Source organism: Heloderma suspectum, chromosome W, assembly GCF_057233095.1.
Source record: "Heloderma suspectum isolate Gila_16-S chromosome W, 16-S_ref, whole genome shotgun sequence".
NCBI classification, from domain to species: domain Eukaryota; kingdom Metazoa; phylum Chordata; class Lepidosauria; order Squamata; family Helodermatidae; genus Heloderma; species Heloderma suspectum.
In genome coordinates this window covers 53,113,089-53,140,561 of record NC_139475.1, presented here as the reverse complement: position 1 = coordinate 53,140,561, position 27,473 = coordinate 53,113,089, and the positions used below count along the sequence as shown (strand labels likewise).

The window sequence follows — 27,473 nt, the reverse complement described above, 5'->3', positions numbered from 1 at the left end:
GGCCTCAGAGACCACTTCCAACCCTACTTTTCTAGGATTCTATAGGGATGCTCTGACTTGGGAGTCCTGCACTGAGCAGGGGGTTGGACTCGATGGTCTTAAAGGCCCCTTCCTACCCTGCTGTTCTAGGATTCAATGATTTAGTTTATTTTTCCGGCGACATGTAAATTTCTGATGAACAAAATAAAAAGGACACTTTAAATAAATCAAGCCTCGCTGTCTTGAAAGCTCGGGGCGGTTTCTCCATTTTCTTTCTACATATCTATTTTTAAAAGGGCAACTAAGCTTCGCATCCTTTTGTGGAGAAAAATATCGTGTCTTTAATGGTATTTTTATTAGATGAAATTATAATTTTATAATGTTACAGTTTTCATGAATTTTGTAATGTTACATTTATAATTTTAGAATGATTTTAGAATGTTAGATTTATTATATGAAATTTATTATGAATTTCATATAGATATTAATTTATAGTAGTACATGTAGAATTTTATAATATTACATTTAGAATTTTATAATATAACAATATACAATTAACGTGAGTGTGTTCCACTCTTACCACAATGTTACATTATACATTTTATTATATTAAAGATATTAGATTAAATGTATATTATAATTGAATATTACATTATAAATGTTACATTAAATGAATCATATTACATTTATAGTCTAATTTTTATTAGAGTTATATAATATTACATTTTAAATTATATTAAATCTAATATTACATTTACATTCTAATTTTATATTACATTATAAACTATTATATTAAATCCAATATTACATTCACATTCTAATTTTCTCATATCACGTTATAAACTATTACATTAAATCGAATATCACTTTTCTAATTTTGTCATATCGCATATCACATTATTATATTAAATCTAATATTACATTTATATTCTCATTTTCTCATGTTATCAATTATTACATTAAATCCTGTATTAAGTTTATATCATAATTTTATACTCTCATCCTATTACATGAAAAAAGTTATTATATTAAATGTCTTATATTACATTTATATTACAATTTCATAATATTGCCCTTTCAAACTCTCCCTCAGGGGGATGCGTAAGGCCCACAAGGGTAGGCCGACGCGGTTACCGAGGCAACGGAGATCTCGCAAGACCTTGCACCCCCGCGAAGAGCCCTGCCTTACGCCGCCGCAGAGCGGCGCGATCTTTGAACGGGCTGGGCTGGGGCCGAGGAAGCCCCGCTCGGAATCTCGCGAGAACGCGGCGGCCGAGGGGCGGGGCCCAGCGGACACCGGAGGCGCGGCTCACGCGAGAGCTCCGAGCCTGGGCCGCCTCAGGAGTCTCGCGAGACGGCGCCGCCTCGCGCGGGCCGGAGGCGCGGGAGCTCGCCGGTCTCGCGAGACGCACGGCCGCCCGGGAGGGACGGGCGGGGCCCAGGAGGAAGTGTTGTCGTCGTGAGGCGGCGGCGGCGGCGGGGCCGGGCCGGGCCGGGCCTGCTCGGGCGAGGGAAGGAGCGCGGTCGCCTCCCCGCGGCCCGAGGGCACAGCAGCCTGCGGGCGAGGCGGCCTTGCCGGCGGCGCGCTGTGGTGACGTCAGAGGTCGGTCCTGGGCAGCCCCCGCGCCCCTCACGGCCGGGAGCGGGGGGGGGGCTCTCCGCGGAGACTGCGCGCTGCACGGCGTGTGCGGGGGGGCCGGGGCGGCCCGCGCCCTGTAGTTTCAGGAAACCAAGTTCCTAGTCCTCAGGGGTCTCGAACAGCCTTCCCCCAAGCCTGCGCGCGCCAGATCCCTTGGCCGGGCAGGCCCGTCATCCTGCGTCCCTGGTGCCCTCCAGAGGGGTTTGACTGCAAGCCCCAGCATCCTTCCCAGCGCCCGGGGCAACACATGCCCCCCCCCCCGATGTGTTGGATTGCAGCCCCCGTCGTTCCCGGCCAGGAGGGCCAATGGGCCTGGATGCTGGGAAGCTGCTACCCGTCTGGAGGGCCTCGGGTTGGGGCAGGCTGCTTTAGGTCCTTGAGGACTAGGAGCTTGCGATCCTGGCTTGCGCCCTGTGTTATTTCCAGTTCTCGGGGAGGGGGGGGTCGGTGGGATTGTTGCGTATGTGCGGGGGGGGGGGCTCTCCGCAGAGGCTGTGTGCTGCACGGCGTGTGCAGTGGGACTGGGAGAAACTAATCATCCTGTAGTTTCAGAAAACCAAGTTCCTAGTCCTCAGGGGTCTCAGACAGCCTCCACCCAAGCCTGCACGCACCAGATGCCTTGGCCTGGAAGGGCCATCATCCTGCATCCCTGTTGCTCTCCAGAGGTGTTCAACTGCAAGCCCCATCATTCTTCCCAGCTCCCAGGTCCCCCCTGGATGTGTTGGATTGCAGCTCCCATCGCTTCCAGCCAGGATGATGGATGGGCCTGGATGCTGGGAAGCTGCGGCCCGACAAATTTGGAGGCCGCTTTAGACCCCTGAGGACTAGGAACTTGGCATCCTGGCTTGCGCCCTGTGTTGTTTCCAGTTCTCGGGGAGGGGGGGGGTCGGTGGGATTGTTGCGCATGCGCTGCCGGACAGTCCTCAGCTTGCTGTTCCGAAGGGGGCCCTGCCTGCGTAGTGTGGGCCCGGTTCGGAAATAGCCCTTTGACTCGGCTGATGAGCCAACCCTCGAGTGGCCACGCGCTGCGGCCTGGTGCAAGCCTCCCCAAACCCGGCGCCCCCCAGATGTTTCGGGCGACGGCTCCCAGCATCCCTAGCTCTTGGCCATGCTGGCTGGGGCTGGTGGGAGCTGCAGTCTGGAACAACTGGCGGACGCCAAGAGCGGGAGGCTTTAGCTCAGTGGTGGCCTGTTGCTTTCGCGCAGAATCTGGGCTCAGCCCCCTCATGTCCCCGTCAAGGATCTCCTGTAGCTGGGCCAGGGGAGAATCCTGGAGGAGTACCAGAGTACCAGTAGGCGATACTGGGCCAGATGGACAGCGGCTGCCTCCGACGTCAGAGGCAACAGGCCCTTCACAATCCCAAGCATGAGCGTGGTATCATGGTGGGTGCAGTTGTGCTCCCGCCCTCCTCCTGGGCTTCCCATAGTCACTGGCTGGTGTGGTGGCGAGGATGCCAGCCTGGAGAGGCTTCGGCCTGAGCCAGCAGGGCTTCTGCCTGGGCAAGTGAGTCCCCTTACCATAGCCCATGTTCTTAGAAGCTGCCCTGGGAAGGCCAGGGTCTTGCCAGGCAGCTAAGAAACCCCTTTCAAGAACTTAATGTCCTCCGCAGCCCCAAGTGACTTTCATATCCCACTGCTGACACCCTGAGAGCCCTGCCCCCTTCACTGTCCAGGGACCCTGGGGGTGCGGTGGGGGGAGACGTCAAGCTCTCTGCCTGGCCGCCCTTTCAGCCCTGTCCTGAAGCCTGCTGGAGAGAGGGAAAGCCAGCCCCATCTGCCACTTCCTAGCGGTAAAGACGCGGCGTGTTTGGCCAAGCCGGAGCCTTTCTCAAACGGGGCGGAGCGGGAAAGGCGGGTGAGGGTTGCCAGCTGCTCACCCCAGCAGAGCTCCTGTGCGCTGGACTCATGCGCAGCAGGGGAGCAGCCATGGAGTTTTCCAGGGTACCAGCTCCCTGTTGGATTTGAGTCATGGCAATAGAAGTCGTGATTTAAAATTGGCAAGAGAAAAGGCCGATTTAAACCAGTGATGTACATCCAACTTCCCGTCCCGTTTGTTCATGTGTTTTCTGAAGAGTGGCGCCGATCGGACCACTAAGCCATGTGGATTTGCGACGAAACGGAGAATTCTTTACGCCGTTTCATTCTTGCCAGCAGACTTTGCATCTTGCCGTACAGATTTTTGCATGGTTTCGTTTTTATCTATAGAAGGGACGTCTTTAAAATATTCCTGTATAGGGTCTTTCTTTGGACCAACATGCGTGGCAATTTGAGATTAACATCATATTTTCCTTTGAGTTCAATGTGGTTTTGGGAGTAAACCCCACTGAACCCCACTGAAGGAAAATAGGATGTTAAGTGGGGATAAGAATACAAGTGGGTACAGGAATGCAAAAATAGTCTGAGAATGCAGAAAGATGCACAGAGGACCATTTTGTCTTCTCCCGTTTTTCTTCCCAGTGTTGCTCTTTTCTGTTTCATTCTGTCTCGGCCCAGTTAGGGATGGCAGAAAAGTCCACAATGGATTCAAATGAATGCAGATCACTTCTTTAAAAAATTGGGGGGGTGAGTGGCATTAATGCGTGCCTGCACAAGTGCAATGAAATTCTCCTGCACTCCTGACCATTCTGTAGTGCGCGAGCAACGGAATGAAAGACCCCACGGAACATGGGCGGAACAGATTGAACAAACTCCTTCCATCCCAGGGCCCCGCCTTGCCCTCCCAAGAAACTAAAGTAGCGAACAGAAATGACACGCCCATGACTGATAGGTCAACACAAGGCTCTGCTGAAAAAAATCCATTTTAAATTTTAGTGTAATTTAAGTGTAAGCGTCCAAAAATCCATTTTAATTTTTTTTTTAAACCATCGATTTTGATCCGCCCTGCTGTTTTCTTTCTGCCTCAGCTAACTCCTCTGCCTCGCTTGCCCGGCTCTGCCACCACGTAAACACAGGGCAACAGTCTTGCCCGGGTCTTTGCACATGTGCCCTGAGCCGGAGAAACCCAAAGTCCAGCGCTTTCAAGAAGCGAACGCTGCCGGTTGGGCTGACGCGGCCGTTTTCACGCGGTGGAGAGCTGGAATGGATCCCTGTGGCTGGCTGGCAGCCGACTCCGTTTTTCTGAGTTTGGTGTGCTTGTTCTGTCTTGCTGGGAGGCAATCGGTTGTCAGCTCCATGGACAGCCAGTGGGTGCGTGGGGAGGGCCTCCCTCGTGGGGGTGTGGGGTGGTCTAGAACATAAGAAGAGCGCTGGCGAGCCAGCCAAAGGCCTTTCTAGTCCAGCACTCTGTTGCCACCTTAGCCGACCAGATGCCCAAAGGGGAAGCCCAGAAGCAGGCCATGAGCACAACGGCTCCCTCCCACGCCTCTTCCCAAGCCTCCCATCATGGGGGTGTAATAGATAGCTGTCCTGACTCGGCGCCATTGAGAATGGCCTGTGGACAGCAAAGGGGGACGGGGGGAGAAGTAGCCAGCAGCCAGAGCACCGAGTCCCTGAACCTGGGTGCCCAGGAGGTGTTTGCAAGGGGGCATAGGAGAAGCTTTAGAGGGAGCGATGCCCCCTGGCTGCGTGCTCCTTGGGGAGGGGGAGAATGCAGTGATGGTGCCCAGCTCTTCCCTGGGGCGGGCGGCGTTTGCAGGGACAGCTTGTTCCACTCCCTCCATCTGGACCGGGACCTTGCCCAGCACATGGGGAGGGGAAGAGCGTTCCTGTCCAGGCGAGCAAAGTGGGCGATTTCAGGAGCCCTGGGGGTGCCGCTTGCAGGAGACAGATTGTTCCGCCGGGGGCCCTCCTCCTGCCCTTGCTTTCCCTGTGTGGGGCCCTCTGTTGTGGCGCCCCCAGTTGCGGGGTTGTGTCTGGAGCTCTGGGGCAAGCTCCTTGGGGTTCTAGGCAGAGGCGTGTTCGCCGTGGGCTTACGTTCTCTTGTGAGTTCCGTGGAGAGCCAAGTTCTCTCTTGCTGTGCCAGGCACCTTTCCCCCCGTTTCTCCAGCATTTCCCCATGTGCAATCTTAAGTGTGCCGGACCCGGGCCCAGAGCAGAATGCCAAGGAGGACAGGGCAGCCCCAGAACCGTTGACTTTAGTGCTCATCCATTGCCTGATTTGATCCAGGCCCAGGGCAGGCGAGAGAGCTGGCATACCTGCTTATGGACTAGTAACTTTTGATTTCAGACCAGTGGGAGCTCCACCGGAACACAGCGACCTGTTCGTCCGAGGGGAGGTAGCTGCCTTCTGCCAGCGGGCGTCCCATTGAGCTTTCGGGGCTCCTGCTTTTGACAACCCCCCGTTTGGCTTTGTGGTGTGAATCTTCTCGGATATCTGTACAGCGCTTGGGAGACCGTAGGCGCTCCGGAAGCAGGGAGTGAGAACACGTTTCGTTTCTGCGCTGCCCTCCTCATCCACGCCCTGAAAGGCTCTGCAGGTGACAGGATTTCAGGGGCTAGCCCGGGAATGCCGCTCCGGTCCGAGGGAAGGAGGCTTTTGAGAATGGCATATTTGGCGAGGTGGAGAAAAGCTTCCTCTTTGCCAAGAGTCCCCGAAGGTTCATCCTCTCCAGCTACTAGGTTAAGCAGCCTTCAGTTGACTTTTTACTCGAAGTCCTCAGCCAGCTCCCTCCTTCCCCTTGGTGCTCCACTGGCGAAAGGACCCAGTGTGTCTGAGTAAGAGCCTAGAATCATAGAATAGTGGGGTTGGAAGGAGCCCATGAGACCATACAGTCCAACCCCCAGCTCGATGCAGGAATCCAGGTCAGAGCATCCCCGACAGATGGCTGTCCAGCCTCGTCTTGAAGGCCTCCAGGGTGGGAGACCCCCTACCTCCCTAGGTCATTGCTTCCATTCTTGTATTGCTCTAACAGTCAGGACATTTTCCCTGATGTTCAGCCGGAATCCGGCTTCCTGTCACTTGAGCCCATGACTCCATGTCCTGCATTCTGGGAGGATCGAGAAGAGGTCCTCGCCTTCCTCTCTGAAACCACCTTTCAAGTCCTTGAAGAGTGCTGTCCTATCTCCCCTCAATCTTCTCAAGGCGGAACATGCCCCGTTCTTTCCGTCTCTCCTCATACGGCTTTATTTCCAGTCCCCCGGTCATCTTCCTTGCCCTCCTCTGAACCCTCTCCAGCTTGTCTGCATCCTTCTTCAACTGTGGTGCCCAGAACTGGACACAGTACTCCAGATGAGGCCTAACCAGTGCTAAGTAGAGGGGGACTAGGGCTTCCCAGGATTTGGAAGCGATGCTTCTATTCATGCAGCCCCAAATAGCATTGGCCTTGTTTGCAGCCGCATCACATTGCTAAAACCTTAATGTGAATATCTGGGTGGCTGGGTGACTTATAAATTTAATAAATAAATTTAATAAATAAAAATCTGCAGCGCCCCCCTCCCCCCAATTTGGGGAAGGACCGTAGCTGAGCTGGCAGAGCCCCTGCTTTGCGTGCAGAGGGCCCCAGGTGCGATCCCCAGCAGCATCTCCAGGTAGGGCAGGAAAACCTCTTGCCTGAACCCCAGGAGAGACATTGCTGCAACTCCGTGTCAACAGCATTGGACTGGGTGGACCAAAGAGCTGACTCAGTGTGACACAGTTTCCGTTGTGCCTTGGTTCCACTTCATCTTTGGACTCTGAATGTGCAGGCACCGTGACTTCACCATCAATTCCGTCCCCGTCCCCCCCGTTTTTGTAATCATGTTTGACAAAGAGCCCTGGAGATGCTGAAAACTTGCACATTTTTGTGGTCTGACTTGGATTCCAGCACTGGGCAGGGGGTTGGACTTGATGGTCTTGCAGGCCCCTTCCAACCCTACTTTTCTGTGATTCTATAGGGATGCTCTGACTTGGATTCCTGCACTGAGCAGGAGGTTGGACTTGATGGTCTTGGAGGCCCCTTCCAACCCTACTTTTCTATGATTCTATAGGGATGCTTTGACTTGGATTCCTGCACTGAGCAAGGGGTTGGACTGGATGGTCTTATAGGCCCTTCCAGCCCTACTTCCTTATGATTCTATAGGGATGCTTTGACTTGGATTCCTGCATTGAACAGGGGCTTGGACGCGATGGTCTTGTAGGCCCCTCCCAACCCTACTATTCCATGATTCTGTGTTCTCCCACTCTTTATGTAGCCAGAGTGAGATGAATCCCAGGGGAAGCCTGAACCGGACAGCGCTCTGGGGAAGCCATGCTGTGTGTTGCGGCCAGGGCTGCTGTTTGAGAGGCAGGGGGAGTGTGAGGTGTGCCAAATAAAAGGGGAAACCAGGCCCTTTCTCCCCCACCTGCCACCCCAAGAACTAGGACCGGGGCAAGATGGGCACCAGTTCTCAAAAACCATCCGCATTCGATATCTCTGGGTTCAGGTCTGTGCCGAGCTGGAAGGCTCTGGGCTGAGAGTTTCTTCCTTGGGTTATATCGCCTTCTCTCTTAAAAGCAAGGTGTGTCCAGAGGCCACATGTCTGCCTGGCTGTTGGAGAAGAAGGTTCCCATCGCTGCAGAGGAACCGGGTCTGTTCAGAACCCTGGTCTCAGTTTTGGCCCTGCTGCTGTCGGTGGGTGTATTCCGTGTGCTGTCAGGTTTGACGTGCCACAGAAATTCGACTTAGGGCGATGTCAGGGTTCCTTATAACCTCGGTGCGCGTTCTATGCAGACGTTCCAGCCCTCCTGGTTCGGTGAGGAGGACACATTGGGGCCGTGTCTGTCCGTCCTTTTCCTCCTCTCTGCCTGCTCTCGTCACTCGTTGCCCCCCAATTCTGGAGCCTGCGGGAACCAGGAAAGCAGCGGGCGTTTGCAAAGCGGGTGAAAGCATGTGGGCCTACAAATCAGAATTAAAAATGCGTTTGCTCGTTCAGTCGACACACAGCCGTTGTCATCCCTGTGCTGGGCTTGCCTGTCCAGTGTCAGAAACACGGCGAACCTCTCGGTGCCCCAAGCAAGGCTGGGTCTCCTCAGCCCGCCTGTCAGCATCTGAATCGCAGCCGGAACTTTTCGGTGCCCGGTGCAGAACCGACACGCTGATGCGGCCAGCTGAGTGGCTGCCAGGGAAGGGGCTGCTGTGGGGGGCAATTTTTCAGTTAGACCAGGGTGTCAGACCTCAGGCCCGGGACCGAAGTCAAGTATTTGTCCCAGTACTAGGGTGCAAGGCAGCTTGCAAACATTAAAACAGATACAGTTCAAAATAGACCGAAGTTAAAATAGAATTGAACAGCAGGATGGTTACAGTGATATTAAAACACGAGAACCGCGTCTTGAAGCGGCATTCCGCAGCTGACCCCCAGGTTCCAGCTCTGTCCCAAAGGCCTGCTGGACCAGGAATGTTTTAGCCTGCCTCCGCAAAAGGAGGCTGAAACTGGGAAGGGCATTCTGCAGCTGTGGGGTGGCCACCGAGAAGGCCCTCTCCCGGGTTCCCCCCAGACGTGCCAGGTGGGACTGAGAGAAGGGCCTCCCCAGAAGATCTCCGGACACGGGCCGAGTCATAAGGGAGGATACGGTCTTTCAGATGACCCTCATTATTCAAGCAGCGAACAGATGTCTTTAGGTGGCTCTGGTGGGGGGCATGGGGGCTATGCCCAGCACCTAGGGTAGACTGTGTCTTCTGCTGGAGGCTCTGCTGAGCTCTCATGGCTCTGACTGCTTTGACTGATTGATTTGTATTACTCTCCTGGTGGCAGACGCGCTGGCGGGGTTCCTCTTCCTCCAAGAATTCATGTAATCCTTTAAAAAAACAGCAAGCCGCCTTTCTAAGCTAGTGGGCATCACGGCATCCTGCAGCAGTGAGTTCCACATGAGATTGTTGCCAGCTTTGCCATTTGCAGGTTCAGGTGGCGAGCCTGCACTGCCGGCGTATGAAAGGTTGTCTCTTCTCCCTTTGTCCCTCTTCCCCCTGCTGCCCCAACCACCCCTGTGTAATGAGGCCTCCTTGTCCGGCCTTGTCGGCCAAGGGGGTTGACCTACCCTGCCCGGAACAGGCGTTGCAGGCAAGAGAGGGGCTGACGTGCCGCCCCACTCTAAGCTGAAACAATAGCTGGGCCCGGCTCGGTTCTGTGGAAACGCCCGGCTGGGCACGTCTTAGCATCGTGAGGTCTTGCCAGTGGACGAAACAGTGGATTTGGACAGTATCTGATGGGAGTGAGATTGCCTGGCTGTGCCCTTAGGCCAGGGATGCAAAAAGTGAGACCCGAGGGCCACTTGTGGCCCTCCGAGCTGTTTCTGTGCACAAATATGAGCTTCGGCTATTGGGCGGTATAGAAATGAAATAAATACATGCATATGAGCCAGCAGTGCGATACAGGAGCAAAAAGGGCCAATGCGATTTTGGGTTGCATCAGTAGAAGTATAGTTTAAGGATCGCGGGAAGTGACAGTTCCACTCTGCTCCGCACGTCGAATACCATCTCCAGTTCTGGATGCTGCACTTGCAGGATTCTGATAAACTGGGACGAGTTCAGTGAAGGAAAACCGAGGCGATCGGGGGACTAAAACCAAGTCCTGTGAGGAAAGATGGACGGCACTGGGTATGTTTAGCCTCAGGAAGAGGAGACTGAAGGAGAATAGGATAGCACTGCTCCAGCCCCTGAAGGTTTCTTGTCACGCAGAATTGGGCCACCCCCTGTTCTCTTTCATCCCCGACTGCAGGACAGGAAAGAATGGGGTGAAGCCCCAGGAAGGCAGATTTTGGATGACCATCAGGAAGAAGTCCGAGCAGTCAGGCCATGGAGCCAGCTGCCTAGGGAGGTGGTGCCCCCCCCCCGCATTCCTGGAGGTATCGAAGCAGAGACTGGCCAGCCCTCTCGTCAGGGATCCCTGTAGTACGCGGGGGTGGGTTTGATGGCCTCAGTGTCCCCCTCCAACTCTAGGCTGCAATGATATAGCAGTTCGCCCTGATCGCTGACTGGACTCCTCCTCCCCAGATTTGCAGTGTGAGGCTCGCAACGGCCTCTGCCTGGGTTTGCCTTTGAAAGAAACCGAGTCGGTGGGCGACATAGCTCTGAGGCCGGGCTTGGCTGGCGCCTGCTTTGAGGGGTTTCCACTTCCAAGATGCTCTGCGTACCGTTCAGGAAGGGACCACGCCAGTTGTTCTGTGTTCCTGGCCTCCTCCTCTGCGCTGCCACACCGGTCTGGTCGCTGGGTTGGGTTCCGCTGGAGAAACAAGAGTGGGGAGGGAAAGGCTTTGGGGGCGAGCAAGGGGCTGGGTGCACCCGATCTCAGAAGCTGAGCAGGGGCAGCCCAGGTTCATCCTTGGGTGGGAGGCCGCCTGGGAAGCAGGCTTCCTGCATGGAGCAGGGGGTGGACTGGATGGCCTTGTAGGCCCCTTCCCACCCTACAAGTCAGTGAGATCCATGCTGTCTCTTTGTAGAGCGAAGGGCAGCCGCGAAGACATGGGAGACTGTGGAACGGGCAAATTGGCGTTCCGCTCTTGGCGTCGGGCGGGCGAAGGGGGCTGGATGCCTGCCAGTCTCGGGGATTTTGGGGCCGCTCTGCTGCTGTTTATGGGTCGCCCTCCCTGCAAATAGCGCTCTGCGTGGCCAAAGCGGGTGGGTCCCAGTCCCCAGGGCCTTGCAGCCCACCATTCATCCTCGGGGCGATGGCAGACGAAGGCGAGGTAGAGGGCGGCAGAAAGAATCCGAGCTGGTTTTCCACCAGGTCTGGGGGCTTTTGAGGACGGGATTGAAGGAGACCAAGTTGGCACGGAGCACTTTCTGTCAGCTTCGGCTGGTGTGCCGACGATGCCCTCACTTCCGGTATCCCCCCTCAGATCGCCTCTCGCCTGGATTACTGCAGTGCGTTGTCCGTGGGGCTGTCTTTGGAAGTGGCCCAGCAGTGGCAGCTGGTCCAGAACAGGGCAGCGAGGTTGTTCGCGGAGGCTGGCCGACAAGCTCCTCTGGCGTTAGCCCTTTCCCAGCTGCGCATCTGACGCCGGTCCATTTCTGAGCCCGACTCCAAGTGCCGGCATTAATATTCGGAGCCCTGGATGGCTTGGGGTCAGGTCCTCCGAAGGGTATGCGCCTGCCTGGACCGTAAGATTGCCCTCAGCGGCCCTTCTCTGGGAGCCCCCGCCAGAGGAAGTGAGGCGGGGGGGGGGCTACTCGGAGCAGGGCCTTTTCTGTGGGGGCTCCCCCATGTTGTTATTTCTGTTATTTTAAAGGGCTCCCTAGTGAGGTCCAGCTGGCACCTACGTTGTATTCCTTCTGGCCGCAGGTGAAGGCCTCGTTTTTTCCCCAGGCATTTTGGCGTTCTAGACCTTGAGCTTTGCTGCCTGAAATCTGTCTTTTAAAGCCCCGCATTGCTGCTAGGTTTCATTCCAGTTTTATTCCGGTTGTATCATTGTTCTGTGGTTTTAATGTCTTATATATTTTATATTCTTTGATTGCAGTTTGGTTTTAATGTTTGCGAGCCGCCCATCATCTCTTGGACGGTGTAGGAATGACATAAATAGATAAATAAAATAAACCTGCCCAAGTACAAAGAGCTGCAGGGCAGGCCCTTTCAAGGGCCCCGTGACCCACAGAGGCCCGTTTGTGGGGCATGCCTGGAAGGGCTTTCTCCAGCGTTGACCTCCAAGAGTGGGATGCGGCCTCCCACCCTCCTGGCTTTTAGAAAGGGTGGGAAGGCCCATCTTTTTAAGCTGGGTCAGCCTTTGCAGGCGGGGGCATGCCGGGCATTGTAGTCCAACACATCTCAGACGGCCTCCTCTCTGCCCCATCAACCAGGACAGCTAGGCTGGTGAGGACGAGGGAGAGGGCCTTCTCTGTGGTGGCCCCCACTCTGTGGCACTCCCTCCCTAGGGAACTCCGCCATGCCCCCTCTTCGATGGGCTTCCGCCACGCATTACAAACGTGGTTGTTCAGGCAGGCATTTGGGGTGGGTTCTGGTATTTTTAGAAATACGATGTTTGTAAGGTAGAATTTTATTGTGTTCAACTGTTTCCGTTATTGGACATCGCCCAGAGTGTAATAAATTTAATTTAAATAAATTAAATTTATTTATTTAAATTAATAAATTTAATAAATAAATCTAGAGGGCACCAGCTTGGCAAAGACCAGTCTGCCCATTTAAACTGCGCAGCTGTCTTAATGCCATGCTGTTTCCGACGGTCTTGTTTCTCATGCGTTACACTTTTCATGGCTTTGCATTGTTGCCCGCCGCCGAGACGGCTTCGTTTCAAACACGTAATTCGTGAGTTCCCTCTATCGCCTTCACAACAGCCCTGCTGGGGAGGCCGGTGTACAGCTGGGTGAGGGCAGGGCCCACCTTCACTGTGGCAGGGCTGAGTTCTTTTGTGATGTATGTCTTGGCTGCCTTTTTCTCCCACTCCTCAGCCAGAAAAAGGCTCCCGGGGCGGCTCGCCATCAGTGAACGAAGCAGACAGCCCCTGCCTGCAGGCTCCCAGTCTAAAAAAGACATGACAGGCAAGGAAGAGGCAATGGGGAGTGGAGAGGGGGGTGCTGGGGGGCCCTCGCCCCGAATCGCCCAGGCTCCGAATCGCCCAGGCTCCGAATCACCCAAGCTGGTCTGGTGCTGCAAGCATGAGGCTTCACGTGCAGGGCAGCAGCTGGATGCGTCTCCTTCCCTGCCAGACTGGCTGAGCGGAGATGTCCCCATGGTGGGGGGGTGTAACTGCTGCCACGCTCCCCCCAGGCAAACTGACATCGACGGGCCACGTGGGAAAGAAGACAGAGCGAGGGAAAGAGCAGAAGGAACATCGGGACCTGCTCCGGTGGCCCCTGCCCCCCTCCTCCCAAGATGATGGGTGAGACGGGCCGTTCCTCCAGCCCGGTTGAAAGCCCGCTTCAAGTTTTCCTCTTCCCTCCCCATCCCTTCTTCCTTGTGTGCCGTCTGCCTTTTTCCCCATCGTCCGCCTGCGGCAGGGAGGGACAGGCTCGCTTATGGATCGGGCACGGTTCCGGGAGCCCATTTTGGCTGAGGAGCAGGGCAGGCGTGCTTCCAAATAACAGCAATAATAACGCCAGCATCAAACCGGCAGAGCTGAAGGAGTGGATCGTCTTCCCCCTCCTTCCCTGCCTTCGTGCAAAAGCAGTGCGCAGCGTGTTGGCGCCGTCTGGGACTCCTCCTCTGCGCCAGCCAGACTTTGCACAGGCCTCTTTCCTGTTTCTGTTGGTGGCTAGCTGACATCCTGGGGGCCTTCCAGAGCGGCTGTCTGGAGGATGGCCGCAGGTGAACGGAAAGATCCCCGTTCTCTTTTTTTTGCCTCCTCAGATTGTGCAGTGAACGTCCACAAGACCTGCACAGCCCTCCTGCCCGAATGCAGCATCACGAGGCCCAAGGTAGGCCAGACCTCCTCCTCCATCTTCTCCAACAAAGTCCCCACCCAGGCCCGCTGGGCTTGGCCAGAGGCACCTGCGTGAAAGTGGGACGGACCGTCTTCGAAAGCTCGCCTGATGTGTTCGATTACTCGAACCCGTGCAGCCATAAACCCGGCGAGGTCGTCCCGGGCGACTCTCGGAAGCGAGCCAGTCTGTATGCCTCAGGACAGGGGTCAAATTCAAGGCCAGATTCGATCTCAGAGGCACGCACAGGGGCTGAGCGGGGCCAAAGGCAGAAGGGGGTCAGGCCCGCATCCCGGAAATGCCAGCACATCGTAGCTTCGGGCTCTTCCTGCCACCCAGGCTTTGGGAAGGCGTTGGAGCCTTTTCAAAGCTGCACAGAGGCCAGGGGTCCCCCAGGTGGGGCAGTGGCTTGGGGAAAGGGGGTGTGGCGAAGGGGAGCCATGTCTGATGACCTGGGCTCCATGCCGTCACTGGAGACGTTCCGGGGCCCATGCTCTCGTCAGCCAGCTCCAGGAGGGGTGTGGGGGGGCGAGCCCCATGCAGTGAGTTCCAGATGGGCCCAGGGCCGAAGGGGACCTGGCCGGGTGCCCTTGCTTTGCTCCGAACGGTGAGTGTCTCCTTTCTCTCGCAGCAAAGGGATTTGCAGCTCCTCCAGCCACCCGGCTCCCCTCGTAGCTCCCTCCAGAGCTCCGGTCCAGGTCAGTGGGAAAGACCCTTTTTTGTTGCTGGAAGGCTTTGTCAGGCGCCTTTTTCGGAGAGGAGGAGCGGGGCCAGCACGTGAGGAGCAGCTCCCCTGTCCTCTCCAGGGAATGATCCAGAATGCTCTCGAAACCTCCGGTCCTCTGCATGCCCGGGTATTTTTATCCCACTTCTCCCCCCTCCCCGGCTGCGCAACCGCAAAGAACAGAGGAGGAAGGGGATAGAAATAAGAGAGCGGGGGGAAATCAATAAGCTGGCTTCATCATTGATTGCCGAGCCTGTAGCTGTGAAATGGAAAAACAGACATCCGGATGGTCTGCTGGGGTTGAGCCAGAGCTCGTTCCACGGGGGGCCGTTCCCCAGAATCTTTTCCAAAATGGGCATTATTGGGGGGAGGCAGCAAAGGGGGCAGAGCACGCAAATCGCCCAGCCCCACGGTAGATGCTGGAACGAGTTGGGGAGGCGGATTTGTTGCCCTGTAGGGGTTTTCCGAAGAGGGTTCCAACTCGGAAATCCTGCCTTGTAGGTCTCACCACGAGCGGCGGGTTGGACTAGATGCCCCCTGAGGTCCCTCCTCCCTTTCCTGGTTGTCTGCTGAGAACCTCTCGGGGTCCCCCCTCTTTTTTGCATGGCCGGCAGCCTGGGGATGAAGCGGGCTTAGGGCGGGGCTTGGTGCTTCCTCGTGGAAATGGTAGAAACGGTAGAAACGGATTCGCTCCTCAACACACTCGAGCATCATTCCAGCGCTCTAGTGCGGGTCTCGAACGTTTCCCGTGAAGTGGCCTTGCAAGACTGGGCGGGAGCGGGGCGGCAGCGAGCGGGTTTTGGTTTGGTGTCATTAGTAGGACTGCCATCCCTCCCTGGAGCTGGAAGGGCTCCCGGGGCAGCTGCCATAGACTGCGGGTGGGCCAGCCTGTCATGGCTACCCGTGCCCTGCCTGTTTGAGCCCTGGGCAGTGCAAAGCAGCAGCGAGGGGGAAGCTGTGACGGAAAAAAAAACCCTCTTGCTGTGCTGCGGCAGCGCTGCGGCGCTGGAAGGGTTTTTGCAACCGGCTGTCTGGGCCGTTGCGAGAGGCAATCGATGGCAGCTCTCAGCGGTGTGCAGGCCGTGCTAACTGAACTCGGAACACGGCCGCTCTGCCTTCAGTGGCCCATTTTCAGGGCGCCAGGGAAAGGGGTGGGTGGGGAAGGCGGGCCAGGCAGAGGGTGGCGAAAAGCCCAGCCCTGGCTTCGGGGAAGGCTGCAGCGAAGCAGCCCTTCCTCCCCGGGGTTTGTATCCCATCCATCGGTTGTGGATCCCGCTTTTCAGACCCAGCTGTGCCGCCAAAACCGGGCCCGCTGGGCCTGTGGTGGGCCTGGTCCACAAATGGAAAAAAGCGACTCGAATCAGACCATGCAGGAAGGCAGGGGAGGGGAAGGGCCATAGCTCAGTGGTAGAGCCCCTGCTTGGCCTGCAAAAGGTCCCCGGTTCGATCCCCGGCAGCCTCTCCAGGTAGGGCTGGGAAAGAATCCTGCCTGGAACCCTGGAGAGCTGCTGCTGCCAGGAATACAGGGCTAGGTGGGCCAACCCAGAGGCGTCTCTGTTGTCATCCCATCGTCCCCCTCCCTTCCCTTCCCCTCCCCTCCCTTTGATGTCTACCTTGACAGAGGCAGCCAGGAGGATCACTTTGTGGTTGACAGCACGCTGAAGCCCTGGCAGCAGGGGGAGGAGCGCTGGTAGGCCTGGGCCCATGGCGCCCTGGCCTCAAATGTGCTTCCCAGGGCCCCCGATCAATTTCCCAGATGCCTGTAAGAGCATCTAGTCCAACCCCCTGCTCAATGCAGGACTCCAAGTCAGACCATCCCTATGGAATCATAGAACAGTAGGGTTGGAAGGGGTCTGTAAGAGCATCTAGTCCAACCCCCGGGGGCAGCTTCTGATGTATCCCTCTCTGTGGGCTTCGGGGCGGTCAGGGGCTCCTGTGCACACCCCCTGTCCTCCCCCATGCTTCCCACCCTCCCATGCCCCCAACCACAGCAGCGACACTTTCTTCGTCTTTTCTATTTTAAAACAGCTTCAACGTCGCCCTGATTATACTAACTTCGCATGGATTTTTCTGCAGTCTCGTGGGCCAGGATGCGTTTGCCTCCTTCTTTCGGCGCGCCTCGTCTGCGGGGCTGCGTCTCATGAGGGCCTCAGTCTCACCCTTGCACCATCTCGCGGGGGGGGGGGGCGGCTGTGAGCTCCCCCCCCCATTCTGCTCCCCGGTCCTCCTTGCTTTGACACGAAGCGTTCCCCCTGCCTCGTGTGGAAGGGTGTGAATAATTACATGTTGGCACAGCTCCCATCGGTCTCCCTCTCCCGTTTCACTAAACGAGAGACTTTGCAATTTCCAGAGCCGATCGGCTCGGTAGGGACCAATTTCCTCCCCTTCAGACCTGCTGCTGCTTTCGCCAATACGGAGCGAAAGAGCGTCCACACCGCTCGACCTTTCTAGAAGGCTGGGGCGGCGGTATAAAGGCAGCACGCACCCGGGCCACTCTGCCCGCGAGCAGCCGTGCAGCCATGGGGAGCGCTGGCTCCACGGGCGGCCAGGGCCCCCCCGAGCTGCGCTTCCGCAACTCCTTTCCCAGCAAGTGGAGTGAGAGCGTCTTCCTGGAGAACGAGCTGCTGACCTCCAGGGTCCTGTCCGCCCTCCAGCCGCGCTCTGTGGGACGGGGGCTGCCCTTGGCCCCCCACCTGCTGAGCGCCAACTCTGTGTTTGCCTCCGTAGCCACCTCCCTCAAGGAGCACCCCCGCAGCGCCCTGCTGGGCCCGGATGGGGGCACCCCCGGCCTGCCCCACAGCCTCGGCATGACGATCGTGCAGAGGGGGAGCTCGCCATCGCAGCTGAGCGCCGCCGTGAAGCTTGGGTGAGTAGGCGCCTGCCTGGGTGCTTTTTGCCCGAACCGAAAGGGGGCTTTTTCTTTCTCTAGCTGCGTTAGCTGTGCTCTTCATACAGTGCTGATTTTAATGCCGTGATCCTAGGCAGACACTCCATGGCTTGTGGAGAGGGGGTGTCAGGGAAGACCTGGGGGCTGCCTGCCCACTATTCTGTTGCGATACTGTTGCGATACTGCTCTACGACATGCAGGTCCACAGAAGGCAGGGGGCACCGCTGCCTGGTTGGTGTGCCTCGCCCCCCACTTTCGTGCAGGGCGGCAGCTTTCCTCGGATCAGGGTGGCAATGGGGAAATGGTGCACCTTTCAACAGAGCTGCGCGAAGCCGGTGGTCTGGGAAATGGGCACAGCATGCCGCCCATCTGAAGTGGGATCCGAGGGGGGCAGATTCCTGGAAGAGAAGACGGCGGCTTCCCGTTGCTGGGGAAGATGGGCGGGGGGTGCTGTTGCGGTACATCCTGCTTCGGGGTTCCCGTCGCCGCTGTGCGCGCAGAATGCTGGACGAGCTGGACCCTGGGTCTGATCCAGCAGGGCCCTTTCAAGGTTCTTCGGGGAGGAATGTGGAACGGTCAGGCAGCAGGAGGGGAGGCTCACTTTGACCCGCTGAGGTTGCTGTCCAGTCCCCAATAACGCCTAGCCACGTACTCGGGAGCGAACGTGTCCGGAGGACTGGTGGCTTCTGTCCCACGTGAGCTGGCCATCGGAGACTTGCCGCTGGGGGCGATGAGAGGAGAATGGGCTCTGAGGCAGAAGCCCCAGGAGATCCCCCTCAGCAGATCCCCCTCAGCAGCCAAGAGGTCCCCATCGGATCCATCCGTGGCGCAAGCAGAGCTTGCCAAGCTTTGTGCACGCGTCGTTTCCCCGGAGTCAGTCTGCCTGCTGGCCCGTGAATCTCTCTCTTCGGTGCATTGTTCCCACGGACTCTGGCACGCCTGTGTGAGGAAGGTGCCCGGCGATGGCAGGCGGGCGCTTATCTGGTCCCACTGTTTCCCTTTGCCCGTTTAGACTCGCCGGGGGAGAGATGGACGAAGGAGATGGTGTGTTCAAGCCCAAGCCGGCCCCCGAAGATGCCCTCTCCCTGGCTGCGTCGACAGCCGAGGCTGTCTTTGTGGAAGGTGGGGGCTTCTGGGGATACTCTGGAGCAGGGGGCTGTGCTCGGGAGGGGCTGGGAACGATGGGAGTTGCAGTCCAGCACAGCTGGAAGAAGCTTGCTCTCAGACGCTGGCCTGCAACAGACAGTTGCATGCCCTGCCTCCGGGGGGCATTGCAGGGGGTGGATCATCCCCTCAAATAGGCTGTCCCCATCTCTTCCGGAAAGGGGCTGGAGCAGGGGAGGCGGAGGGGGGTGTCTGGAGATCGGGAAGGCAAGCAGCGGGGCTAGATGGACAGGACCAGATCCAGGCGCTTGAATGGTTTTCCCTGCCGTGGTGGTGGCGGCTTTCCCTCCGCTGTGGGCTCGGCTGGGGCCCCCTCGTCTTCCAGCGGGCCCTGGAGCTGCAAGGAAACGGCTTCCTTGGGCCTTGAACCCAGGCCGCCTTTCATGGTCTTCGTTGTCGGAGCGCGCTTGGGCAGGAAGGAGAGCCGGACTGGGGTCTCGGGTTGAGGTGGCTCCCTTCCGGCCCGTTTTGGGGTCGCCCAGGTGCTTCTCCTGAGCTTTGCTTCTAGCTCATAGCTCGCCTCATCCGCCCCCTCCCCGAGTCGATTGATTGATTGATTGATTGATTGATTGATTTCATTCCTATGCCATTGGTCCTCATCCAGTCCGATACTATGCCCAGGCACTGATCCAGGACAGCCACTGCCTCGCCTGGATCCGATGAGGAAGGGGCAGAGCTGGAGGTCATCCGCATCTTGATAGCACCTCAGTCCACTTCTCTGGATAACCTCCCCCAGTGGGTACATATCAAACAGCATGGGGGATGAAGCAGAGCCCTGTGAAACCCCCGGGTGCAATTGCCAAGGCACAGAGCAATCACCCCCCAGCACCAGCGCCTGGAATCGGCCCTCCAAGGCAGAGCGGGACCACTGCGGAGCCTTGAGCTCCCAGCCCAGACAGCCTGTCCAGAAGGGTACCGTGGTCGACGGCATCGAAAACCTTATTCTCATCCAAGGGAAGGCCGACGGCAGGTCCCGGGTGTTTGGGGCTTCAGCGCCCAGCATTCCTGGCCGTGCTGGCAGGGAATTCTGGGAGTGTGACATTCAAAACAGTTTGAGATCCACCTTCTGCCCACCCCCTGTTAAAGCCACCTGAGGCAGGCTTGCAGTTCTGCAATTTGGGGCACCTCGTCACTCAGTAACGAGAGTCGTGCCCTGTGGGTGTCCAATACGGGGACAATAGCACTGGCTTCCATTTGGGCGGTGGGGGGCTGTGCAGATCACAGCAAGATGCCGCTTGGATGCGTGGGGCAGCCTGACTCGCCCTGGCGCCCGCCGGATGTGTTGGGCTGCAACTCCCATCATTCCCAGCCGGAGAAGGGCGGGCATTGCAGTCCAGCGCGTCAGGAGGGCACCAGCTTGGGCCACGCTGTTGCCCAGCTTCCATCAGGCACTGAGTGTGTGCGTGCGAATGAGTGAATGAACGGAGGGCGGCCCTCTCCCTCCTCCTCACCCTCCTCCCCCCAGATGCCCACTTTGCCTCCTTGAGGAGCGAGCTGGAGGCGGACGCCCGGGAGTTTGTGGCCCAGTCCTGGAGCCTGGCGGTGGACCAGCCTTACATGAAGAAGCAGGAGAAGGACGTCATCAAGAGGCAGGACATTATCTATGGTAAGAGCACCGGGCACCTCTCCACACAGCCCGTCGTCCGGCTCTCTCACATTGAAGCCCTGTGGAGAGGCTGGGGACGGGGGCAGGAGGCTGGGGCTGGTGGGGAGGGATGGTTCCATGTGTGCCACCTCCATCTGCGACGGGAGCCTGGCGCCAACACTGCTTCCCCCGCCCCTCGCTGCCCCCACAGAACTGATGCAGACAGAGATGCACCACGTCCGGACCCTGAAGATCATGCTGAAGGTCTACTCGCGAGCCATGCGGGAGGAGCTGCAGTTCGGCGACACTGTCATCCGCCGCCTCTTCCCCTGCGTGGACGAGCTGCTGGAGCTGCACGAGGCCTTCCTCCTCCGGCTGAAGGGGCGGCGGGAGGAGGCCCTGGAAGAAGGCAGCGAGCGCAACTATGTCATCTGCAGTATCGGCGACCTCCTGGTGCAGCAGGTGCGCCGGGGGAGCGGCGGCGCTCGCCCGTGGGGCAAAGCGGGGTGGCAGGGGGAGAGGGCTTCCCTCTAGGCCCCCTTGGTACAGCGGCACCGCGTGGGGGGCTTTCTGTGGTCCCGAGCCAAGAGCGCAACAAACCGGAGAAGCGCAACTGGAGGATGTGCGGTTAGAGCCCCCCACACCTTTCCTGTGGTGCCCCCTGCTTCTGATTCGGGGCCGGGGCATGCTCAGAAATGCGGCGCCGTCTGCAAAGCCTGCCTGGGAACCTGCTTCCGGGCTAGCCGGAGCACTACTGCGCTCTCCCCCCCCTCCCCCCCCGGCTCACGCCGTCCTGGTCTCTGTTGCCCCCGAGCTAGTTCTCCGGCGAGACGGGAGAGCAGATGAAGGAGAAATATGGTGTCTTCTGCAGCAGCCACGGCAAGGCTGTGGGGCACTACAAAGAGCTGCTGCAGCAAAGCAAGAAGTTTCAGAACCTGATCAAGGTAAAGACCCGGAAGAAGGAGGGAGGGGACCCACCCTGTCCTGTTGGGCCCTCACCCTGTCCTGTTGGGCCCTCGTGCGGGGGGGGGGGGCACCAAGAGTCACGTGGCAATGGTGCGTCGATTGTGGATGAAGCTGTCCCGCTTCAGAGCAGCCTTCTCCCCAACCTGGTGCCCTCCAGATGTGTTGGATCGTAGAATCCTAGAATGTTTGGGTTGGAAGGGGCCTACAAGGCCATCCAGCCCAACCCCCTGCTCAATGCAGGAATCCAGGTCAGAGCATCCCTGACAGATGGCTGTCCGGCTTCACAGAATCCTAGAATAGTTGGGTTGGAAGGGGCCTACAAGACCATCCAGCCCAACCCCCTGCTCAATGCAGGAATCCAAGTCAGAGCATCCCTGACATGGCTGTCCAGCCTTGTCTTGAATGCCTCCAGTGTGGGAGAGCCCACCACCTCCCTAGGTCATGGGTTCCATTTTCGTATCGCTCTAACAGTCAGGATGCTTTCCCTGATGTTCAGCCGCAATCTGGCTTCCTGGAGCTGGAGCCCATGATTCCATGTCTTGCACTCTGGGAGGATCCAGAAGAGATCCTGGCCTTCCTCTCTGGGTCAACCTTTCAAGGACTTAAGAGCACTATCCTATCTCCCCTCAGTCTTCTCAAGGCGAAACATGCCCAGTTCCTTCAGTCTCTCTTCATAGGGCTTTGTTTCCAGGCCCCTGATCATCTTTGTTTCCCTTCTCTTGAACCCTCTCCAGTTTGTCTGCATCCTTCTTAAAGTGTGGTGCCCAGAACTGGACACAGTCCTCCAGATGAGGCCTAACCAGTGCCGAGTAGAGGGGAACTAGTACTTCCTGGGATTTGGAAGCTATGCTTCTATTAATGCAGCCCAAAATGGCATTTGCCTTTTTTGCAGCCACATCACATTGTTGGCTCATGTTCAGCTTGTAATCGACAACAATTCCAAGATCCTTCTCACTTGTCGTGTTCTTGAGCCATGTATCCCCCATCTTGTAACTGTGCAGTTGCTTTCTTTTTCCGAGGTGCAGAAGTTGGCATTTCTCCCTATTAAATATCATTCCGTTGTTTTCTGCCCAGCACCCCAGTCTGTCGAGATCACTTTGAATTTTGTTTCTGTCTTCCAGGCTATTAGCTATCCCTCCCAATTTTGTGTCATCTGCAAATTTGATCAGCATTCCCTGCACCTCCAAGTCATTAATACAAATGTGGAAGAGCACTGGGCCCAGGACTGAGCCCTGCGGTACCCCGCTCGTGACTTCTCCCCAGTTTGAGAAGGTCCCATTGATAAGCACTCTTTGAGTCCGATTCTGTAGCCAACTGTGGATCCACTGGATCGTTGTTTCATCTAGCCCACATTGAGCTAGTTTGCTCATCAGGAGATCAAGAGGCACTTTGTCGAAGGCTTTGCTGAAGTCGAGGGATATGATGTCCACAGTATTCCCACGGTCCACAAGGGAGGTGACCTGATCCAAAAATGAGATCAGATTCGTCTGGCAGGACTTGTTTTTGACAAATCCTTGTTGGCTTCAAGGAATCACTGCATTGTTTTCAAGGTACTTCCAGATGGATTGCTTGATCATCTGCTCCAGAATTTCCCCAGGGACTGATGTCAGACTGACTGGTCTGTAGTTCCCAGGTTCCTCCTTTTTACCCTTTTTGAAGATAGGGACAACGTTAGCCCTCCCCCAGTCATCTGGCACTTCCCCCGTCCTCCATGATTTCTCAAAGAGAATAGACAGCGGTTCTGAGACTCCTTCTGCCAGTTCCTTTATTACTCTCGGATGCAGCTCATCTGGCGCAATTCTGCTGGCTGGGGGGATGCTGGGAATCGCAGTCCAGTGCGTCGGGAGGGGACCAGGGCAGGGAAGGCTCATGCTGTGCCTCTGATGAAGCGCCCTCTAGCAGTCCGGAAAGCCCTTCGCCCCAAGAATACATCTTCCAGTCTTCAGGGGGCCATGGGAGTCTTTCGCGGGCTTCTTTGAGTGCGAGTCCTCTGGAATGTGGCTTCGTGCCGTTCTGGGAGTGCCGGATGCCGTGGGGCGGTTGCCTCCCTCGCACGTGGCGCCCCCCCACCACACACGCTTGATAACCAGATGCTGAGCTTCGGCGGACCTTTCAAGTGCGCGCCTAGTCGAAGGAAGCCGCTCGAGGCCGGCTTTCTGCCAGGCACAGGAGAGGGTAGCCTGGTCGGATTCGAAGGGTCCCCAGGACGTGCCCTCTGCCCGTCTCAATGGGGCGCCTTCAGGGTAAATGCCCAGGGCCCCCCTCAGCCGGGGGGGGCAAAACAGGGCAGGCCTGGCCTCCCTCCCGCCCTCCCACAATCTGAAGTAGGCATCTAAAGGGCCAGGGGACCCCTGAGACCATGAAGTGGAGAGGCTTAAGGTTACCCAGCTGGGCCTCCGCTTCTCAGCAGCCCTGTTTCAAATACCTTCCTTCCCATTATTTTAGGAAAAGGCTAAGGGGAGGAAATGAAGGCTGGGCTGGGCTCGCCTCCCCACCTGCACAGGGGGTAAGCTCTGCCTTGCTGGAGGATCCCGCCCCATGGCTGCAAAGGGCAACCGACGAGTAGGGCCTCTAGGAGAGCCTGTCAGAGGCCGCTGGCCGGGCAAGTGAAAACGTGGACCTCTGTGTGCCGGGCGCTGAGGCCAAGGGGGGGGGGGGGGGCTGTCATAATGCGTTTCCGGCATTTTGACCAAGGAAGAGTGTTGCAGGGGGGTCCAGCTTTCTCTCCACTGCTGTATGCAAACTATCCACAGGGAATGCGGATCGATTTGCAGAGGACACAAAATTGGGTGGGACAGCTAATACCCGGGAAGGCAAAAACAGAATCCAAAGGGATCTTGGCAGGCAGGAGCGCTGGGCAGAAAACCACAGCATGACGTTTAATAGGGATCCATGCCAGGTCCTGCACCTAGGAGAAAGAAACCAAATGCAGTTACAAGATGGGGGGTACGTGGCTCAGCAACACGACGAGCGAGAAGGATCTCGGCATTGTCATCGACCACAAGCTGATCATGAGCCCGCCATTTATTTATTTATTTATTTATTTATTTATTAAATTTATTAATCGCCCATCTGACTGGTCACCCAGCCACTCTGGGCGATGTACAACCCACCATAAAACAATTTAAAACAATAAAATTTTACCATAATTTTTTTTTTTTAAATACCCTAACCCACCCCAAATGCCTGCCTGAACAACCACGTTTTTAATGCACGACGGAAGCCCATTAAAGAGGGGGCATGACGGAGTTCCCTAGGGAGGGAGTTCCACAGAGTGGGGGCCACCACAGAGAAGGCCCTCTCCCTCGTCCCCACCAGTCTAGCTGTCCTGGCTGATGGGACAGAGAGAAGGCCATCCAAGGCTGATCTTGTTAAGCGGCCTGTCTGGTGTTGCTGGAGGCGCTCCTTAAGATATGTGATGCAGCTGCAAAAAAGGCCAAGGCGATTTGGGGCTGCGTGAATAGAAGCGTCGCTTCCAAACCCCGGGAAGTCCTGGTTTCCCTCTACTCAGCGCTAAGGTGATCAGGGTACTGGAAACAAAGCCCTGTGAGGAGAGACGGAAAGGACTGGGCATATTTTGCCTTGAGAAGACTGAGGGGAGATAGGATAGCGCTGTTCAAGCACTTGAAAGGTTGGCCCAGAGAGGAAGGCCAGGATCTCTTCTCAATCCTCCCAGAGTGCAGGACACGGAATCATGAGCTCCAGTTGCAGGAAGCCAGATTGCGGCTGAACATCAGGAAAAATGTCCTGACTGTTAGAGAAATACGACAATGGGACCATTTACCCAGGGAGGCGGTGGGCTGTCCCGCACTGGAGGCCTTCAAGATGAGGCTGGACAGCCATCCATCAGGGATGCTCTGACTTGGAGTCCTGCATTGTACAGGTGGTTAGACGGATGGTCTCACAGGACCCCCCAACCCTACTATTCTGTGATTCGATAGGGACGCTCTGACTCTGATTCCTGCCCTGAGCAAGGGGTTGGACTGGATGGTCTTCCAGGCCCCTTCCATCCCTACTTTTCGATGATTCTGTAGGGACGCTCTGACTCGGTTTCCTGCCCTGAGCAGGGGGTTGGACTGGATGGTCTCCCAGGCCCCTTCCAACCCTACTTTTCTATGATTCTGTAGGGACGCTCTGACTCGGATTCCTGCCCTGAGCAGGGGGTTAGACTGGATGGTCTCCCAGGCCCCTCCCAACCCTACTATTCTGTGATTCTATAGGGATGCCCTGACTCGGATTCCTGCCCTGAGCAGGGGGTTGGACCGGATGGTCTCCCAAGCCCCTTCCAACCCTACTCTTCTATGATTCCATGACCCTCTGCCTCCCTGTGCCCCCGCCCGAGGACTAAGATCTGCAAAAGGGGCCCTTTTGAGGACGGCTTGAACCCGCAGAGGCCCGTTGGCCACCGGCGGGCAGGGAAGGGCTTCATCCTCCCACGGCTTTTGGAAAGGGTCTCCTGTCTCGCCCGCACAAGCGTGTCGTTCCTCAGTCGTTTCTGCCGTCGCCGGGTTTTCCCGCTGATGGCTTTTTAGCAGGTGGAAGAGATGCGTCATGCCTTTCCCCCTTTTTCCTTCTCTCGCTGTCATTGCGGGGTCCTCGTCGGAGTGTTGTGCTGTTGGGAAATCATGGCATTGATCGTGTTGTCGGCAATTTTGGTGCTGCTGCTTCCCTTTGCAAAGATAAAATAAATCAAAATGTTCCCCCCCCCCCCAAAAAAAGGTACACATCAGTGCAAATAAACGGATATTTCTCTCTCTGTGTGTGCGTTGCTCCCTAGAAACTCAGCAATTCGTCCATCGTGAGGCGGCTGGGCGTCCAGGAATGTGCCCTGCTGGTGACCCAGCGCATCATGAAGTATCCTGTGCTGGTGGAGCGGGTCATCCAGAACACGGAAGGTGCGCCGCTTTGCCCCCCCTTCTGCCCCTCGGTGGGCGCCCCCGCTCGGCCCAGCTCCCCTTTCCTCGAGCAGAGCGGCTAGGCTGGGCCATTGCTGGATCGGACCCCACAGCCTCGCTCCCAGTGCTGGGGGGAACATTTGCCCTGCTCCGGGAACCGTCGTTCCCCTGTGCAAGAGCAGCGCAGAATCCCTTAGGGCACCTCCCAGAGCTCTTGGTCCTAAGAAGAGCCCTGCTGGATTGGACCCAGGGCCCGTCTTGCCCCCCGCTCTGTTCGCACAGAGGCCAGCCAGCTGCCGCCCAGGAACCCGCAGGCAGGGCATGAGCACCACGTTCCCCGGCAAGTGCCGTACCTGGGTGCACCGCCTCTGATGCGAGGGGCAGCGCGACGCCATGAGGACTAGTAGCCATTTGTCCCGCCCCCTTTGAAAGCCATCCAAAGGGGCAGCTGCCGCTCCGTCGCACAGGGGCGCATTCCAGAGCTTGGCTCTGCCCTTTGCTCGGTCCCGAATCGGCCTCGTGGGATGACCCCCTTGGGTTCTGGGGGGGAATGTCTCCCCGTCCATGTTCCCCGCACCGGAATTTGGCAGGCCTCTGCCCTGTCTCCCCTTCCTTGCCCCTTTTCCGAGCTGGACAATCCCGGCTGTCACCACCTTCCCTCCAAGGGGAGATGCTCCAGCTCCTGGGTCGTTTCGGCTGCCCTCTTCTGCACCGTTTCCACCTCTCCCTCTTCTGCACCGTTTCCACCTCTCCAAGATCCGTGTTACGACGTGGCAACCAGAACTGGACACGGTATCCCAAGGGTGGCCTAGATTTGTACCGGGGCGGTAGGATATGGGCGGTTTTATTCTCCTTCTTCTAATGATGCCTCTCCCGGAGTTTGCCTTTCTGCAGCAGCCGCACACTGGGCTGACACCGTCCTCCCGTCCAGTTCGGGTCGGCCTCGGGCTCCCCGTCCTCGGTGCCGTTTCGGGATGTTTGCAGGCTGAACCCGAGAGGCTGGGCCCTTCCCGTGGCAGGCCGGGCTCGCATCTTTTCCTTGGAGTCTTTCCCCCCGAGAAACTGGAGACCTTTCCCTTTTGATGGGCTGCCTGCGTGTCTTGTGAGATCAGCTTTCCCCAGCTTTGGGCCCCGGGGGATGCTGGGCATTGTAGTCTAATGTACCCAGAGGGCACCAGGTTGGGAAAGGCTGCTCTAGATCTCGCCCCTGCCTGATTTTTTATTTATTTCATTTCTATGCCGCACAATAGCCGAAGCTCTTTTTTGTTTTTCTGGAATTCTCCCCCCCTACCATTTATCATCATCATCAGTTCAAACAATATAGAATATAATCAAATTGATCAGCAAAACCAGCAAATATCACAAAGTTCC

At 56.8% G+C, this 27,473-nt stretch overlaps 1 protein-coding gene across 3 annotated transcripts in view; it reads left to right on the top strand.

Annotated features, from left to right (window-relative positions):
• The first annotated feature begins 1,297 nt into the window (after window positions 1–1,297).
• LOC146334026 (rho guanine nucleotide exchange factor 18-like) overlaps window positions 1,298–27,473 on the top strand; it is a 40,576-nt gene continuing 14,400 nt past the window's right edge. For 2 of the 3 annotated variants that reach the window (XM_084825138.1, XM_084825137.1), the window contains exons 1-9: window positions 1,298–1,582; window positions 13,811–13,878; window positions 14,513–14,579; window positions 17,333–17,471; window positions 18,505–18,614; window positions 20,122–20,262; window positions 20,453–20,703; window positions 21,060–21,185; window positions 25,985–26,102. In XM_084825138.1, the coding sequence (XP_084681264.1) occupies window positions 17,413–17,471; window positions 18,505–18,614; window positions 20,122–20,262; window positions 20,453–20,703; window positions 21,060–21,185; window positions 25,985–26,102 (805 nt within the window). In that variant the 5' untranslated portion in view covers window positions 1,298–1,582; window positions 13,811–13,878; window positions 14,513–14,579; window positions 17,333–17,412. Of the gene's footprint in view, window positions 1,583–5,895; window positions 6,034–13,810; window positions 13,879–14,512; window positions 14,580–17,332; window positions 17,472–18,504; window positions 18,615–20,121; window positions 20,263–20,452; window positions 20,704–21,059; window positions 21,186–25,984; window positions 26,103–27,473 lie in introns of those variants that run through there. The other variant, XM_084825139.1, reaches the window with a different exon arrangement.